The 14,997-nt window shown below is 43.2% G+C and overlaps 1 protein-coding gene across 1 annotated transcript in view; it reads left to right on the top strand.

Moving 5' to 3' along the window:
- Window positions 1-14,997, top strand: part of DIXDC1 (DIX domain containing 1) — a 61,534-nt gene that overhangs the window by 32,200 nt on the left and 14,337 nt on the right. Inside the window, 11 exon segments of the mRNA XM_025465548.3 lie at window positions 1,503-1,615; window positions 3,195-3,343; window positions 6,664-6,753; window positions 8,103-8,156; window positions 9,700-9,750; window positions 12,576-12,668; window positions 12,670-12,681; window positions 13,096-13,149; window positions 13,816-13,908; window positions 13,988-14,059; window positions 14,839-14,928. Coding sequence (XP_025321333.2) covers window positions 1,503-1,615; window positions 3,195-3,343; window positions 6,664-6,753; window positions 8,103-8,156; window positions 9,700-9,750; window positions 12,576-12,668; window positions 12,670-12,681; window positions 13,096-13,149; window positions 13,816-13,908; window positions 13,988-14,059; window positions 14,839-14,928 — 871 coding nt within the window.

The following is a 14,997-nucleotide window of genomic DNA, read 5'->3' as shown; positions in this document are numbered from 1 at the left end:
TGGGTGAGGTCATTCCCACCAAAGCCCTTAAACTTGGGACAACCAGGAGCATGAGACACTAGTCCTCAGGCGGCTTTCAAGGTTTTGAAATCTCTGACTATAACCACTTGTGCTCAGCTCTTGTTTTTCTTGGTCTCTAGGAAGACAAAATGTTAACTCCTGATCGTGGCTGTGAGGATTAGCCTGGGAGACTTCAGGGGCACATTAATTGGGTCAGTGCATCCTAGACACTTTCACTGTTGTCTGGGTGATGGATTTGGAAAGAATTCCTGAGAGGGGGCTGGGCCCAGAGACCCCAGGGTCCCTGAGATTGTTTCAGAGCTGATATTCTCAAGGTGCGGCAGTGCAGAGAAAAAAAAGGCTCTTCAGATTCCTTCTCCCTGTCAGATGGAAAATCCAGCCTCACATTCCCATCTTGTCCGCAGATTTGCTGTTGTTCTGCAGCTTTAAAAGTCACCTTCCCTGATAATCACAGCAGTTCCCTCCAAGGCTAATAGTTGTATGAGAACCTAAGAATCATTGGGAGGTTTGTGGTGATAGTTTGCAAATAGTATAAGCAGGGATCTAAATAACTCTTTGATGGTACAACCAGGTAAACCTTTCCCTTTCCTTAGCAGATCTTTCCCCATTTCCTTCTGAGTCCCCTTTTCCTTGTCATGTAGGATCCTTGTTGATATATCCCTGCCCTTTTGCCCAGTCCAGCACTGTCCACACACTAGCAGTTCCTCACCGTGAATCACCTCAGCATAGTCCCTTCTCTGGAGACCAGCCTAGAGCTGATCTGCCGTGTTACTCTGCTGGTGATGCTTGTGTCTGTGAGTTTCAGTAGATTGGAAGTGGATTTTTCTTCCAGCTCCCAAAGCTGCTAAGACACACACTATATCTTTCTGTCTTTGAATCTGGGCCCAGGGATAGTGATGGTACAGGTGGTGGTGCAGGTTGTGGTGGTAAGTTAAAAAAAAAAAAAAAAGCGCAAACAAAACAAAACTTGGAGTTCTGTAAGATGCTAGATTACCCATCCTTCTGGTAAATCTCTTCCTTGCGAATTAGGCTTCCAGGCAGCCTTGCTGTGGAAAAAACTTCCTAGGACTGGGTCATTCATTCCTTTAACATTCTTTCATTCAATAATTCATCCTGTACTCATTCAACAAATGTTCGTTCATTCCGTGGGCTGGGGACTGTGTTGGGCAGTAGGGTTAATAAAAAACATGTCTCTGGGTTAAATTATGACAGTTGGCTTCTAACCAGCAGTTCACAGGGACACCTGGAGGCTCAGTCATTAAGCGTCTGCCTTCGGCTCAGATTATGATCTCAGGGTCCTGGGATCGAGCCCCGAATCGGAGCCCTGCTCAGCAGGTAGCCTGCTTCTCTTGCTCCCTCTGCTGTTCCCGCCACTTGTGCTCTCTGGTTCTCTCTCTCTTTGTCAAATAAATATATAAAATCTTTTTAAAAATAAATAACTGTTCACACTAATTGTTCTCTTACTTTTCCTTCTATCACAGCCTGACTTCACCCAGTCCTATCCACAGTGCCAAGAGCGAATCCATTATAACCCAGTCAGAGGAGAAGGCAGATTTCGTGATTATTCCCTCTGAAGGAATAGAGAACAGAACAGGTACTGTCAGTGTGCCTGGGTTGGCTCAGGGTATAGCCCTTGTCTTGAAATGTTTGGGGGTCCTGACTGTCTACCTATAAATTCCCTGGCCTTCTCTCCCTCTCTGTGACCTGTGCATGCAGGGTCAGCTCTAGGGGGCTCTGATGCCTTTGAGCCAATGAATGTGGTTATCTTCTTGCAGAATGTCACTTACAATATCATAGCTGTCAGAAATCTTACAGCAGCACAGACAGGCTGTTCCTCTGCTGGCTGTCTATGAATTAGGAAGTGACTTTGGGGCAATACAAAAGTCTTACTCAACTAAACTGTTTTTATTATTCCTATGTTATAGAAATAATTTCAGTAAGTTCTTGACTTAAATTTGAACCAGGAATAGATCAGTATGAGTTGAGGTGCCTGTGAAAATATAAAGAGCAGGTCTACATCAGGCTTTTGTGTGGGTTTTTTGTTTTTGTTTTTGTTTTTGTTTTTTTGTTGTTTTTTTTTGTTTTGTTTTTTTTGTTTTGTTTTTTAATCAGGCTTTTGGTGTGAGGGCTATAGAAAGGACCACAAAGGGTTCCCTTTGTTTAGACTTCTTCTTCTCTCTCAGTTACTCTCCTTCTTCTTACATAAACATACAGGGAAGCATAAAAGAAGCAAAAGCATGTGATTTCGATAGTTCTATTCATCTCTAAGGGCTGTAATGAAACTGAAGCCCTCAAAAACAAAAACGACTTAAATTCTTGCCTCTAGCCCTGGAATGAGCAGCAAAGAGTTAGTCACGTTACTGATTCAGAAACTCCTGGGACCTTGGGGAGGGAAAGCATTTACTGAGTGAGTGCTCCGGGTCAGGCACCATGGAGCCCTGCATATAAGTTACTTCATTCAATCTTCCCAGCAACCCAGAGGAATTACACTTATTACATTCACGCTTCTGAATGAAGACGCTTACTCAGAGAGTTTATACCCTTCTGTATTCCATAATGCGTTTTTAATGGCCGTGCACACAATTAGATGGGATAAAATAGACACCAGGAAACCAGAGCAAAGAGACCATAAACGTCGGAAAATAAAACAAAACCAGGAGCAAGATTAAATAGCTTGTGCATGTGTGCTTTCACTAGTTTGTTTCATGTGTGACTCATACGGTGTCACATGTGGACGGGGCTTCGGTATGACGGAATGGTCAAAGGAATATTAACTCGAAGGCTCCCCTCTGAAGCTCCGCAGCAACCGACAAGAATTTGGTTTTCATTGCAACTGGTAGTTAGCTCCTCTCTTGTACCTGGCAGATTGCAGCTTTGGGAGGCCAGTTGCAGAGGATTAAGAATAGGGTCTATGTGTCCCATACCAAGATTCCCAAGGAGGGAATCTTATTACTTCTTCAAGGTTCCATCGCTTTCCCCAACAGGAGGGAGGCGGAGTTCCTAGCCAGTTCTTTATGTGTCACAGCCCCACCTGGTGGATAGTCCTGTTTGTGCCGGGAGGACAGGTTCAGAAGGCAGGTGACCCCAACCTGAGAAAGGCAGAGGACGGTGACGCTTTCTGCTCGAAACTCTTTTCTTCAACATGAACTATACTCCCTCCTTTCCTTTCCTAGAAGAGACAGACTCTCCGTTTTCCCGAGACTGGCGACCAGGTAGCCCCGGAACCTATCTGGAGACCTCATGGGAAGAACAGCTGTTGGAACAGCAAGAACATTTAGAGAAAGAAATGGAGGAAGCAAAGAAAATGATATCTGGATTGCAGGTAGCCCTTTCCCGTGTGGCTTATCCTTGGTGCACTCATTGATGATGATTTTTAAGTCTTGAGTATCAGTTGAAAGTAAACTGATTTTGATTCACAGGAGGTCAGAGTTGAATGGGGAGTTCAGACAGGGGGAGTAGTCCTCAAAGAGCAGAAAACTCTTCATGGGTGCGTACTCCTATTTTTAGTATATGTGCTGCCGAAGCGAGCACTGGGTGCGTACTCCTAAATGGGCCTACGGGCTCTTGTTGACAGCACAGCTCTTGGGATTTCTGCGAGCCTGGGACCCTTCTGGACCCCTACCAAACCCTTTGTCCAGCTCTTGGCTTGTAGGTGGGTCTCTCCCCTGACCTGCACTGTGGGCCTCACCAAAGAACAGCACTGTGAACAGTCAGGGATTTTTCTCTTGGAATTCTCTCATGAAGAGTGCATGAGAGTAATCCCGCAGGTCTCCATTTGAGTCTAGCTAAGGGATTTAGCTCTGTCCTGATGCATTTGCAAGCGGCTGCCAAGCCATAACGATCAGGTAACAGAGGTTTCCCTTGAGCAACAAAGCCCTTCAGTCTTTTCTTCAGTCTTTTCTAAGGCCCTTCTAGCCCTTCGTGCCAGCTGGGCAATTCTACCCCAGAGGCCGATTGACCCACTTGACTTGGTTCCTACCTTGAATGACCCCCCCACCCCAATCCTCCCATCTCTTTGTGTCTGCCCCTGTTTGGGAGAGCCCCCTTGTAGTGTGCTGGTGACCCTGAAATTGCCTAGGAATATTCCTTTCTGTTTGTGCTGGGAGCTGCACTGCTTCTGAATTGTCAAATATTTATGGATACGTAAACAAAGCCCACATTATGTGAGTGGCTCTGGCAGCCGGCTGGCGGTGGAGGGCGTGCTCCCAGCCAGCCAGCAGCAGGGTGAGGACACAAAGGGTTCCTAAAGAAAAAAGGGGATTGGTACTGTGGAGAAACAGTTTGCATAATGTATGCCCCAGGAGCTGAGAAGGGCTCCAGGAATGTTTACTGCCTGAATGTTCCCAAGGAGAGTTGTTGATTTTTCCCCGTTTGCTTTGTTTTTTTGTTTTTTGTTTTTGTTTTTTTTTTTTTTTAATGTCTGCCTTTGAGATCTCTTATCTGCCACTCCATTAAGGACTGGTTTAATTAATGGAATTTTGTGTGTGCGCTGACTTTGGGATTATACCCAACCAGGTCTTTTCCCAGGATGATTTGCATTATATGAACATAGATACCCATCAGTTTGGGCTTTCAGTTTGCCTTGCATTTTTCAGTCTGGAAGAAATCCTATGGCAGATTAGACAGAAAAAGAAGAGATCTGACAGGCAGAAAGTCAGAACCCTAATATTCCCTGCAAACAGTTGTTTTAATTCATAGCCACATGATCACAATGAGAATTCAGTTCCATTATAGAATACAATGGGGCTCACAGCATCCACTGGGCTTCTTAACTCTTTCAGTGATGAGCGTGTTGCCTGCTAAGCCACATCCAGAATTTCTGATTTATTAGTATGCCTCAGTTAGAGCTGCTGACACTTTGCCATTAGAGTTAGTATTTCTATGAGGTTGCTGTTCCATAGCTCCCTGTGGCCCGGTCTTCTTATACCTCTTGTCACACTCCATGGGACAACCAAATTCATTTGATTTGCAAATATTTTATTATTAGTTAGCGCTTGTTAGACCAGCCAGTGGCTGGATTTTAAACAGTTTTTATATACCAGCGTTTGTGAAGTGGTTTGTGTTATATTTATTGAAATAGGATTTAGGGGATCCCTGGGTGGCTCAGCAGTTTGGCGCCTGCCCTCAGCCCAGGGTGTGATCCTGGAGTCCCAGATCGAGTCCTACATCAGGCTTCCTGCAGTGGAGCCTGCTTCTCCTCTGTGTCTCTGCCTCTCTCTCTCTCTCTCTCTGTGTGAGTGTGTGTGTCTCTCATGAATAAATAAATAAAATCTTAAAAAAAAAGAGAGAGAAAGAAATAGAATTTAACCTCTGTAATCCTGGATTGAATTGAGACAGAATTGAAATATAAACTGGGGACTCTTAAATCTTTCACTGAGCTGATAGGTCTCATAATACCTACCTGCACGAGCAGTTCCAAGTTTTTGAGTACTGAAGAATACAGTTTTGGGGCCTTCTTTAGGAATAAGATTACAGATTATGAGTACAGTTGATCTTTGAAGAACTGGGATAGGGATTGGGGTTAGGGGCACCAATCCTCTCTGCACAGTCAAAAATCTGTGTATACCTTTTGGCGCCCCTAAAACTTAACTATTAATAGCCTACTATTGACCATAAGCTTTATTGATAACATAAACAGTTAATTAACACTTATTTTGATTGTTATATATATTAAATACCATGTTCTTAAAGTAAGCTAGAAAATAGAAAATTTTAAGATCATAAGGAAGAGAAAATATACTTGCAGTACTGTACTGCATTTTGTAAAAAAAAAAAAAAAAAAAAAAATTGTATACAGGTTGCCCAAGGGAGTAAAAATGGAGAGTTATTAAAACTAGCAAAAATCCAACAAACCCAACTTAGTGCTTTAAATGTTTTTTTTTTATTATTATTTATGATAGTCACACAGAGAGGGAGAGGCAGAGACACAGGCAGAGGGAGAAGCAGGCTCCATGCACCGGGAGCCCGACGTGGGATTCGATCCCGGGTCTCCAGGATCGCGCCCTGGGCCAAAGGCAGGCGCTAAACCACTGCGCCACCCAGGGATCCCTAAATGTATTTTTTAAGTTTTTATTTATTTATTTATTTATTTATTTTTTTTTTTTTTTTTTTTTTTTTACTTTTTAGTAATCTGTACACCTAACATGGGGCTCCAGTACACAACCCTGAGATCAGTAGTCTCATGCTCTACTGACTGAGCCAGCCAGGCACCCCAAGTGTATTTTAAATAATTCATTATAATAAACTTTTCTAAGGAAGGATAAATCTTACTGCTTTTAGTTCCCTTTCCAGTTGGTAGAATTCGGTTTGAGCAGCTGTGGTTTGAAATGTAACTTCTGAGCAGAAAGTTCTAGGTTTTTGAGCATTTACTGGGGCCAAGGAGCCTCAGAGCAGAGGATTTAGGTGCATCCAGAGAGATGAAAGGGTCCTAAGCATGGGCCTGACAAAAAGAACTCCTGATAGACTGAACATGAAAAATTGGAGGTATCAAAGGACCAGAAATTACCTAATTTCTCCAGAAATTAGGAGATTTTGAGAGGAAGCTCAGTTGTGATTTCAACTTGGGATAAGCTTACCAGGCTCAACTCTGGACTCTGTCATCTGATGGGAATCAAGTTTTTTTCTGCTTTTGTGGTTATTCAGGCCTTACTGCTCAATGGATCCTTACCCGAAGACGAACAGGAGAGGCCCTTGGCCCTCTGTGAACCAGGAGTCAATCCTGAGGAGCAACTGGTGAGTTTCTTCTTTTGTGACTGGGCACCAGATAATCTGGTTTATGTATTTGTTTGCTTTTAGCTTTTGACTCTGTTGTCCTCACCTAGAAATGTTCTCTTCCCTGACTTCAACCCTCCTGATTTTCCTCGTATGTTTTTGACTACTTTTCCTTCCATCCTCCCTCCCTCATTCATCAACAAATAGCTAGTGAGTGCTGACTGTGTACAGGCACGGTTTCAGGGTGCTGGAGATACGATGATGACACAGAAGACCTAAGACCCCAGCCTCACAGAGTTTACATTCAGGTTCCCTCTCTTTTACTGCCTGTGCCTGAAATGCTGGTGTTCCTCAGAGTTCCCCCCAGGGCCCCTGCTGTCTTATACACTCACCTGAGCAGCATTATCTGCCTCCACTTCGCTCACTTCCCACCTGACCCAGTGTTGCTTGCCAAATACTGATTTCTAGCTCAGCCCTCTCTGTGAAGTTGTAGATTTGTATGTGCAGCATGTAACCCTCTGCTGATCACCTCCACTTATATGTCCCATAAGCATCTCAGTTCAGTGAGTCCTAGAGTAAACAGTTTTTGTCTCCCCAACTCCAAAACTACTTGTCCCTTTGGATTCTGTTTCTGATCGCTCTCCATCCACCCAGATGCCCAAAACAGACATCTGAATATCATCCTCCAATCCTTCTGGCCTTTCCCTCTGTATCCAGTCGGTCACCCAGCTCTGTCAGTTCACTCTTTAAATATTTCCATCCATTTCTCTCCATTCTTACAGCTTCTACCTTAATTCTGGCCTCCTTCCAACATTCTAGCAGCCTTCCAGCTGGTTTTCCTGATTCCTCTCCTGTCCTCCTCCAATTCATTTCTATAAAATAGCAGGACACCTGGGTGGCTCAGCAGTTAAGTGTCTGCCTTCGGCTCAGGGCATGATCCTGGTGTCTCCAGATTGAGTCCCACATCAGGCTCCCTGCATGGAGCCTGCTTCTCCCTCTGCCTATGTCTCTGCCTTTCCCTCTCTCTCTCTCTCTCTCTGTCTCTCATGAATAAGTAAGTAAAATCTTTTAAAAAGAATAGCAACAATAATTTACCTCTAAGGCAAACTTCATTTCATCATCCCTTTGCCTTTTCTCCCGACTCCCCATCCCCTATACACACACACTTATCTAAACTTCATCCATGGTCTTTTCCTGGCATTGCCCTGTGTGCGTGCTTCCACCAGAGGAGAGGAACTGCTTCTTCATCTTCTCTGTACTCATAGCACAGGGCTAGCATTGAAAAGGTGCTAAGTAAATATTAGTTGAATGAATGACCTCTGAATTTCATGGCCTAGCTACATAGCTACCTCTTTTTGCCTTATATTTAGATTATAATCCAAAGTCGTCTGGATCAGAGTATGGAGGAGAATCAGGACCTAAAGGTATGTCAGAACATGTGGCTTTTTCCCTTTGAAAAAAAGTTATTACACACCATCAAAATGGTAATGGGTATAGGGAAGGGATACAGATTTGGGACTTCAGCTGTGTCTGTTTTATTTCTTGAATTTGAAAAAGAGACATGTCCTGAATATGGCAAAAAGGTAATGTCTTTTCAGTCTTGGGGGTAAATAATAGGTATTTATGTCACTGGTTCTACTTTATGTTTTAAATATTTTATAATCTTTCATTTTAAATTAAAAATGTGTCTAATATTATATGGTATTTTTAATTTTTATTTGTTTTTGGGTTTTTTTTGTTTATTCATTTGAGAAAGAATGTGTGTGAATAAGAGAGCATGAGGCGGGGAGGGGCAGTGGGCAAGGGAAAGGCAGGCTCCCCACTGAACAGGGAGCTCAATCCTAGGACTCCGGGATCATGACCTGAGTCAAAGGCAGTTGCTTAGCCAACTGAGCCACCTAGTTGCCCCTAGTATGATCTTTTAAAAATAATTTTCTATAATTTATAATATATTGCTTTCAGGTGTACAACATATTGATTTGATATATGTATATGTTATGAAATGATCACCACTATAAGTCTAGCTAACATCTACCACCACATATAATTCCACATTTTTTTCTTTTAATGAGAACTTTTAACATTTACCATCTCATCAACTTTGAAATACACGATGCAGTTTTATTAACTACAGTCCACTATGGTCCTTTATAATGATTTCTTCCCAGAATGCTCATAGTTCAGTGGGTTTTGACTTTTTTGGAGTCATAGATATATGACTAATGCCATAAACTGTCTCCCCAGGAATATGCATGGGTGCGTGCACACACACTCCCTGACTTGAATTTTTAATAGAGTAACTTTAGAGCTCATCTGTGGAGCCCATGTGAAGAATCCCCATTTTAGATATGTTAATTCCAAACTCTTGATGTGATGCAGTAGGAAAAGAAGAGAGAGCAGGGTCTGGGGTATGGATGTTCCTCTCCTAAAATCTTTCCTAGTGACAAGTATGTACGTATATTTAATCTATTATAAGGGATGGGTAATTAGTATTTCATTATTGGACTAAATGTGTTTTTGGTTTATAAAGAATAATGCCCACTTGGAGAATCTGAAGCACTCTAACCCTTTGCTGAACAAATGACATTGGGGATAGGCATATTAAGATATGATTGTATGTTTCAGTAAGGGAGTCTTAGATTTTTATGATTAAGTTTTCCTGTCAGGGAAGCATGCTAAATGTAGGAATAAGAGTCTGTGGGAATGTGGGTATCTTCTTCCTTGGCAAGACTCTTCTCTACCTGCATTTGAGCCTGGGTAGCATAGGGAAGAATGGGATGGATCTTGTGTCTGTCTCTGTGAGTCAGGCTTTACAGTTTACTGGACCAGACCTGCTCTCTGCCTCAGGACAGGGTTAATTTTTCATGGAATGGTTATCTGAGTTTTGTGTTCTTACTGACAGAATGAGGTAATGCTTCTGAAGCAACCCAGACGCAACCATCTGATCTAACTATATTTGGTTTGCAGAAGGAGCTACTGAAATGTAAACAAGAAGCCAGAAACTTACAGGGGATAAAGGTAAAAAGGAAGACATTTAACCCCTTAAATAAACTCTACACGGTAAAGCTGTCTACACATAGCGTGGGTGGTAGGAGGCTAGTTGGGTCTGGGGTCTTGTATATATTTGCTGGAGCTGTGAACAGGCTGTGTGATATTAGAAAGTGCTTTGTGGATGGGAATTGTGACATGTTGAGGAAAATACCTGTGTTTTGCTGAGGCTTATTTCTGGTGGTTCTGACTCAGAGCGCTGTCGCTTCCCTCGGTGTCACCCTGGTGGTTTTTATGTATAAAAACAGCCAATTTTTTAGTTTTCTTCCATTCTAAAGAATGTCCTCTTAAACATTGTAATTTACTCCATTTTTGAGGAGTTAATAATATTAAATGGCTTGAAGTGAAGAAGGTGTAAAAAGATAATCCTTGAAGAGTCTGTCTTCCAGCCTTGCCCACTTCCCTGCTCAGTCACCTAGTTCTCTTTCTTTGAGGCAACTTAACAGTTATTTTTTTCTAAGATTTTATTTATTTATTCATGAGAGACACAGAAAGAGAGAGGCAGAAACATAGGCAGAGGGAGAAGCAGGCTCCATGCAAGGAGCCTGATGTGGGATTTGATCCTGGTACTCCAGGATCACTCCTTGAGCCTAAGGCAGACACACTTAACTGCTGTGACACCCAGGCATCCCAACTGATCAGTTATCAATAAACACGTATGTATATAATTTTTCCCCAATGATAGTGTACTATACTATGTATATATACATAGTACATAGGTAAATGCAGCTTGACACATTGCTCCTTTTTTCACTTAGTAGCATATCCTGGAGATTATTTTATTTCAGTACATAAAGACCTTTCTAGATCTTTTTCTATGGCTGCACAGTATGCCAGTGTACGTTTATATGATAATCAGTTCCTACTGATGGTCTTTTAGGTTATTCCCAGTCTTTTGCTAACACAAACAGTGATCTAGCAAACAGCCTGGAATATATGTTGTTTCACACAAGTGGGAATGTATCTGCTGAATAAACATCTAGAAGCATGGAAGGATGTTCTTAAGCTACTGCTTTTCCCCCTCTTCCCCGCACTTCCATTCATGGGCTAGACTGGAGGGTAGCTCAGCAGCATTTGTCAGAGTATATTTTATAGCCTTAATCCTTTGAGATACTTCAGAAAACAAAGTGTTCCATGCTCAAGTAAGTTTGAGAAATGCCCTGTAGGCCAGAAAAGTCCCAGTGAGTAACCCCATACAAAGGACCTGAGAAAGTCTGCCATAAAAAGGTTGGCCTAAAAAAAAGTTTGGAATTATTAACTACAGAAGTACCTTTTCTCCCATGCAACACTTACTAACACTTTGGGAAAAGTTCTTCTGAACTGCTGACGCCAGGGGCATCTTGGATGGCCTTTGCCATGTAGTGTCGTGGCTGACAGCATACTTAAGAATGGGCTCTCAATTTCGCCAGAGCCGCACTGTTTCTTTGCAGTCTGTAAAGAGAGAAGAGTCAGGGCAAATACACTGCAGTGCAGCTCCAGTCCATTATTTACATATGAGGTTGCCATGGTTGGAGAAATGTGTTACAGATGACTCCTTTAAGTGTGTACAACCCACAGTTCTTCCTCATGGTAGGAACCAAGAGAGTCCAAGCTGAGAAAGATTCTCTAAAGCTGGTAAGATCGTAGGATACTGGGAAGGAAACCCATCAGCCCAAGAAGAGGTTGTTTTTTTTTAATATTTTATTTATTTATTCATGAGAGACACAGAAAGAGGGAGAAGCAGGCTCCTCACAGGGAGCCGATTATGGGACTCAATCCCTGGACCTGGGATCACGCCCTGAGCCAAAGGCAGACACTCCGCCACTGAGCCACCCAGGCGACCCCCAAGAAGAGTTCTGAGCGTGGAAATACAATCCAGGTCCTGATCCAGACAAGACATTGGAAGGCAATGGGAGGAGGGCAGGAGCAGTGCTCTGGAAGTGGATGTGATTCCAGGGATTCTATATCAACAGGGTAGCAGGCAGCTCTAGGGCCTGGCTCTCTAGCAGATGGAGATTTGGCAGAGAAGGAGGAGGATAAAGAGCTCATCTAGATTCAGTATTTATATGCCCAGAATACAGATGAGGGAGGAAGGAGAGAGCATTGTCCGTGGTCAGTGTCATCAAGGTAAGTGGTAGACTTGTAATTTGAATCTGGGTCTATTGGATCCCAAAGGCCACTGATTCTCTAGAGCATCATGCTGTCAGGAATGCAGTGGAGGAGAGGAGTGAGGAAAAGGTGGAAGAAAAATCAGGTTACAGTCAGCTAGGTGTAGGACGATGGGTAGGACTGTCCTTTAGCTGCTAGAATCCTGGAGGGGACAGAAAAGTCCCTGCTCCTTGTACTCTCTTTGTCTCCCAGTCTGCCCGAACTAATGCTGGATGTGCAGCAAGGGGTTTAAAACTTTCAGTAGCTGAGTGAAGTAAGTCAGTTGGAGAAGGACAAACATTATATGTTCTCATTCATTTGGGGAATATAATAGTGAAAGGGAATATAAGGGAAGGGAGAAGAAATGTGTGGGAAATATCAGAAAGGGAGACAGAACGTAAAGACTGCTAACTCTGGGAAACGAACTAGGGGTGGTAGAAGGGGAGGAGGGCAGGGGGTGGGAGTGAATGGGTGACGGGCACTGGGGGTTATTCTGTATGTTGGTAAATTGAACACCAATAAAAAATAAATTAAAAAAAAGAAAAATATAAAAATAAAAGTGTTAGTTCCCATTTGCTAAAAAAAAAAAAAAAAAAAAAAAAACCTTTCAGTAATAAGTGGCTAATTGATTAACTGGGACCACAGTGACAAGTGTGCATTTTCCCCAGGATGCCTTGCAGCAGAGGTTAACGCAGCAGGACACATCTGTTCTTCAGCTCAAACAAGAACTGCTGAGAGCAAACATGGACAAAGATGAGCTAGCACAACCAGAATGTGAGCTACGTGAATGAACTCTGCCCTCCTTAAGCCCCAGGAACTACCTGTTAGATCTGCCGGCCTTATCTCCCTGACCTTATTTCTGAGATGCCAGCCCTTGGTGTCTGCAATTACTTCTACGTCCTGTTAGAGTCATCTCTGCTTCTGGCTGAAAGCCCATACCACACTGGCCTTGAGCCTTCAACTTTGAGGACACTGAGACAGAGGCAGAACTGTGGTTCTATAGTTTATCTTACTAAAGACATGGAGAGCAGCCACAGAGCAGCTGTGTGTCTTCACCATGACTGTGCCATCTCTGTGCTGTGTCCTCTCATGGCCAACATCAGTTCTGGCTACTGTGTAGCTGGTCTTCTACTAGGGTAGGCAGATGACACTTCTGTGCCAGTTAATTCTTTCTCTTCCTTCTTGCAGGTGGACTTACAGAGGAAGCTAGATGAGAGGAACCGCCTCTTGGGAGAATATAAGGTAAGAATGTTGGGCAGCCCTGGTGGTGCAGCGGTTTGGCGCCTCCTGTAGCCTGGGGTATGATCCTGGAGACCAGGGATCGAGTCCCACATTGGGCTTCCTGCATGGAGCCTGCTTCTCCCTCTGCCTGTGTCTCTGCTTTTCTCTCTCTCTCTCTCTCTCTCTCTCTCTGAATAAATAAATAAATCTTAAAAAAATATTTAAAAAAGAATGTTTATCAGTTTGCAGATGATTTCCATTTGACCTTTCTTGAACAGTCGATTGTTGCTGTTGTTCAAAGAGATCTTAAGTACTCTGTTCTCATGGCTGCTTTCTGCAAGGAAATCTTTGTTCCTTTGATTCAGTCACCCTGAAGAACAGATAGCAAGTCTAAGAGTAGGAGCATAGAACTAGTTGTCTGGAAACTTCAGTCTCAACCTTTCTTTCTAACTAGCATGCATGTATATAGTGATCCTCCTACAAAAGGTAGTTCCCTTCCTCCTTACTTTTCCTAGGATCCTTTGTACTGTGTGAGATGGTGTATAATGGCTTCCTGTGTGGCTTGAGGAAAGGACTGTTCCCCCGGAGGCTCTCCTTTGCTCAATTGGAACTTGCATGGCCCATGGTGAACTGCTGCTTAGTGTGCTTGGCTCTGCCACACATCTGAAAGTTCGGTCTCTGTTGCAGAAAGAGCTGGGGCAGAAGGAGCGCCTCCTTCAGCAGCACCAAGTCAAACTGGAGGAAGCACTCCGGAAACTCTCTGAGGCCAGTTACCAGCAGGTGGGAAAATAGTCACCCACTGGCTTCCTGCCCCTCCAGCCTGAAGACCTCCTTTTCTGATATAGTGTCTTATTTGCAGGTGGATCTTGAGCGGGAGTTAGAACAGAAAGATGTCCTGTTGGCTCACTGTATGAAAAGAGAGGCTGATGAGGTAACTTACAACTTGAGGTCCCTCTCCCATATCTGCGGGGTTGCAGAGGCTACTTGATGAGGGGGTTAAGAGTACAGGTTCCAGGTGCCTGGCTGGCTTAGTTAGAAGAATATGTGCCTCTTGATCTCAGGGTCTTGGGTTCGAGCCCCATGTGGGGTGTAGAGGTTATTTAAATAAAGAAAACTTAAAAAAAAAAGAGTGCAGGTTCCAGGCAAGGAAAATCTGGTTTGATATTCCAGTTTTTCATATACTTTTTACCATTATGTGACCTCAATTTGCTTAACTTCTGAGTCTTAGAAATAAGACTTATTGGGAGAAAAAAAAAAGAAGACTCATCTGAAAAAAAAAAAAATGACCCATCTGGAAAATGGACAGTCTTGGTAGATCCACTTGGCTCAGAGTCAGGCTCACAAAATATTACTCCTGATTCTTATTTTTTTCTCACTAGAGTGAAGTCAGGAGCTGCTAGAGCAGCATTCTCAGACCCTCTAGTGGCCAGGCTGAGGCTGGGTTGGGGGTCTCCAGGCTGAGGCTTCCGTTTTGCTCATTCTTTATTCAACAGTGCCAACCATGTATCAAGTCCTGGGGTTACAATGATGAACAAAAGGAGAAAAAAAGTCTTAATACTCATGAGGCTTACAATCTAATTGAGAGAGACATGAACAAATACACAATGATATACTATGTCAGGAAGTGATAAGTATAAATAAGAAAAATAAGACAGGACATGTTGGTTTGGAATTCTCCCTTATAACCAGCATCACTTCTTGCTGCTATAGGTGACCAACTACAACAGTCACAACTCTCAAAGCAATGGTTTTCTCCTTCCAGTGGCAGGAAAAGGAGCTGCTTCAATCACTCACAAAGGGGTAGGTTCTTAGGATTTGCATGCAGACCTCCACTTCCAGCTAAAACCAGAAGAGGAGCCTAGCCACTGC

This window comes from Canis lupus, chromosome 5 (assembly GCF_003254725.2).
Source record: "Canis lupus dingo isolate Sandy chromosome 5, ASM325472v2, whole genome shotgun sequence".
Taxonomy (NCBI): Eukaryota; Metazoa; Chordata; class Mammalia; order Carnivora; family Canidae; genus Canis; species Canis lupus.
This window is presented reverse-complemented; position numbering and strand designations above follow the sequence as displayed.